General features: G+C 47.4%; 1 protein-coding gene across 1 annotated transcript in view; it reads right to left on the reverse strand.

Moving 5' to 3' along the window:
• The window catches only part of LOC117158995 (uncharacterized), a 188,451-nt gene extending 185,596 nt beyond the window's left edge, over positions 1-2,855 (reverse strand). The window contains exons 1-2 of the mRNA XM_033338447.2: positions 2,631-2,855; positions 1,011-2,535 (exon numbers count right to left, since the gene is read on the reverse strand). Coding sequence (XP_033194338.2) covers positions 1,011-2,535; positions 2,631-2,855 — 1,750 coding nt within the window. The remainder of the gene's footprint in view (positions 1-1,010; positions 2,536-2,630) is intronic.
• Between the last annotated feature and the right edge of the window lie 933 nt (positions 2,856-3,788).

Genomic DNA, 3,788 nt, shown 5'->3' on the forward strand with positions numbered 1-3,788 from the left:
TATGCTCTCTTTTTATCCCGCCCTGCATCCCTTCCTTCCTTCAAAGGGTTCAAACGAACGAAAAGCTTAAAAAGGCAAAACTCGTCAAAAGGAAAGCGAAAAAGTAGTCACTATACGAACAAACAACGATCTTTTCCACGCGTATGGGTACAGTGGATGCGTACTCGAATCAACTTGATGTTTTGACGAATGGAACGTTCGAGGACTGCAACGTACACGCTCGTTCAAAATTTATGTATCATACATTTATACATTACTATACAATATTATACATATTATACATTTTAATTAATAATTATAATAAAAATAATAAATCTAATGGTTGTCTCAAAAGTTTCTTTCCTTTCACAAGGAAACAATAGATACGCAACATTTTTTATTTTACGTTATTTTACTGTTCCATTGGCAGACAGAATGGATCATACGTAGTTCAATGAAATAATATAAAAGAAGAAATGTTGCGCGTCTATTATTTTCTTACAAAATGAACAAATCTTTTAAAACAACCTAATACATCGCGGTATTGAGTTCATCAGGTCAGAACGTCAATTGGCCGGAATACGCATCCATCGTAACCACAGCCTAAGACCTAAAACGAAAGGACCCAGAACGAGTAGAACACGAGGTCATAGTGAGACGCGCGAACACAAGCGGCACGAGACATCACGGAGACGAAAGCGAGGTAGAAAGACTTGGAGGGCGAAGGGAGAGGGCAAGGAGAAAGTGGCCGCACGGTTAGAATAGTTAAAAATAACCTGACCAAGGGTCCTGCGTCGAGCTTCGGTTCCTGTAAACATGTCCATGGGGAGAGGCACGGCAAAAGAAGCAACGCGAGAGACACGCGGCTCGCGTGTAGCCTCCGACAGAAAGAGACGAGCCGAGCCGGCCACGGGTCGGAAACTCTCTTTGGTGGTCGGAACGAGAGAGAACGCCTGTGCGTAGAGACGCAAAGAAAAGAGGAGAAAAAGGAGAAGAAGAAGAAGAAGAAGAATAGATTTCGTGGTACTCACGTGCTTCCATAGAGGTATCTTGACTCGGTGGTGGTAACTGTGTGGTCGTCGGCGACGTGTTCGTGGTCCTTGCCGTAGTCGACGTAGACGATGAGCCTTTGACTTCTGTTACCGTGACCTTGACCTGTTCTTCGCCACTCTCGGCCTCCTTGTCCTCGCTCGCCGCCTCTTTCGGCCTCGAGCGTGTCCTTACGTTTCCAGCTCCCGGCTCCTCATCTTCAGGATACGACCACGCTGACATCGGCCTGGCGACTGTTGTGGTCCACTCGACGACACCACCACCACCACCTTTGACCTCACCACTACTACGGTCCCCCGCGAACGCGAACCTATCCCTGTCGTCTTTACGAGACGAGATATCTACCTCTACCACTTTTTCTTCGTCTTTAGCCTTCCTGTTGCGTCTACCAGCGGATTTACCCGAATTTACACTTTCGTCGTCCGATAATCTAGGCACAGTTCGATGAACCAAACGAAACGACGTGTTAGTCCAAGGGACTGGTAGTACCGTAGTTACCGTAGTCGCCGTTTTTGCTGTTCTTCTTGTTAACGTCGTCGTCTTCGTAGTCGTCTTCGTCGTCGTCGTCGTCGTCGTCGTCGTCGTCGTCGTCGTCGTCGTCGTCGTCGTCGTCGTTGTCGTTGTTGTTGTTGTTCCCGTGGTCGTCGAACGATTTTCGTTCGATAAGGTATCACCGACAGCGTCCTCGAAAGCCAACGATGATAACGTTGAGTCACTGCCAGTTGTTTCGCTCGCGGTAAAGATAATACCGCCTCGACGAATTTCTGGTTCGACTCCGTCGATATGAATCGAAGATGGTTCCGTGTTACGAGGACGAAAAAATCTCGTAGCCAATTGGTATGGTTCGACGGGGCTTAAAGAGGATGATCCTCGATCATCGAGCAGGCTCACTGCGGCGACCTGTCGCCGTCTCGACTTGGTCCTCTCGTGAGCCAGACCTCCTCCTCCTCTTCCTTCTTTTCCGCCTCCTTCACTTTCTTCGCCTCCTCTTCCGCCTGCTACTACAGGAGAAGAAGGATCCTTCTTTCCGATGGTATCGATTCTCGTTCGTTCCCAGGCAGAGAGCAACCGATCCCCGTCGAGACCGTTCGGGTCTTCTCGTTCGCCCGGTAGCAACGATACCTCGTGATAATCCAGTTCTCCCTTCGAGGCGCTCTCGTAGGTTGGGTTCTCCGGATGGTGATTGGAAAATCGACCCTTGTAAATGGCTCTTCGAAAGGAAGACGGCAACGACGATGATGACAATATTGATGATGATGACGACGACGACGATGAACGGTCCGTTGATCGAGGCAGAAGACGAGGAGGCGTAGCATCGAGGGACACGTGCGGATCGGAAACCACCGGTGCAGCCGTCGTCGTGCACGCTTGATTACCAAGAACACCGACGACCAGAAGAAGCAGGGGCAAACCCACCCCCGCCCCCGTGGTGACCCCCACAACTCCCGGCCTTACAACGAAAACTCGCGAGGCCGTCCAGTCCAGCTGGTTATAGGCCGATCTTGTCTACAGTGGATCCTTTGAATTGCAATATTTCCAATACACCTTCTTCTTCTCGTTTTTTCTTCCTTTTCCTCGAGATCTGTCGTCTCGCTATCCACTCCAAAATTCCTCGACCCCTCCTCCGCCTCTTCTTCTTCCTCCTCCTTCTGATCTACATCCAACCTCCTATTATCGTTCCTCCTTAGTAAAACACCTGCTCTCACCTTTATCCGGAACCAGCTCGGGCTCCGTTTGTATCGACCCGACTCCAGGTGTCTCTTTTTCTTCTTTTTCTTCTTCGTCGCCGCGACAACTGGTTCACCCACGAGATTTCGGTCTCGCATTTATCCCGTCGCGTGTCGAACGTTTCTACCGAGGTATCCGCGTCGCGCCAACTCCACCGACGATATCGCTGCTACGCGATCGCACTCCGCCATCATCGCGAGTCGTGCCGATCGTTGTCGCGAACGATCGCCGGACGAGCATTCGCGAGTACACGCGCCTCCGCTGCCCGCCCTGGCATTCTCTGTATTGTTCGTTCCTTCACCGCACTCGCGAGTTCCGATCCAACGAATTTTCGGAAAATCGACCCCAGTTATCGGTCTCCAGGAGGAATTACGACGTATCTGTAACAGATAGTAATATAGATTTGTTATTACAGGGCATTAGTCTCGCGCGATTTGTTAATTGATCTTGTTGAAAGTAATATTAATCGACTCTGCTACTTGTTAATTTCTTGGCTTCATATGGTATATACGTAAATACGCGAACTGATGTTCGATCCTCAAGAAACAAATCACTCAATTCGAATAACTTGATTTATATCGCTTAACTGTCAGGTAAGTTGGAAAACCGGTATTTCTAATATCATCAATAGTCTGTACTTTTCAATTTATGGAGTTGATCGGTAGCTCGATTAAAGAAAAGCAATTTATGATGATATGCACGTCTGTAGTTAAGGATCAAAGAAATTATTCAAATACATATTAGAGTACGTATTAATGAATTTAAAAGTCTTTTTACGAAGCTATGGATTGAAAAAAAAGCGAATAATTGGCAGCAGGTTTGTTATCATTTGTTTCCGATACATGTAACCACTCGTACATGTGTGATATGAACAGCTGCAATTTGCGACAAGAAAAAACAAAGGAGATAGATACGTAATAAATTCGATCAATGGAACGCAGAGAAACAAGCTCAAAAGTCTGTCTATACAGATACGCTTTGCTTCGTCTGATATGAAAGTACAATTGGGTGTTTCGATTATGCGTTCAGAT

The sequence above is a fragment of the Bombus vancouverensis genome, chromosome 5, assembly GCF_051014615.1.
Source record: "Bombus vancouverensis nearcticus chromosome 5, iyBomVanc1_principal, whole genome shotgun sequence".
Taxonomy (NCBI): domain Eukaryota; kingdom Metazoa; phylum Arthropoda; class Insecta; order Hymenoptera; family Apidae; genus Bombus; species Bombus vancouverensis.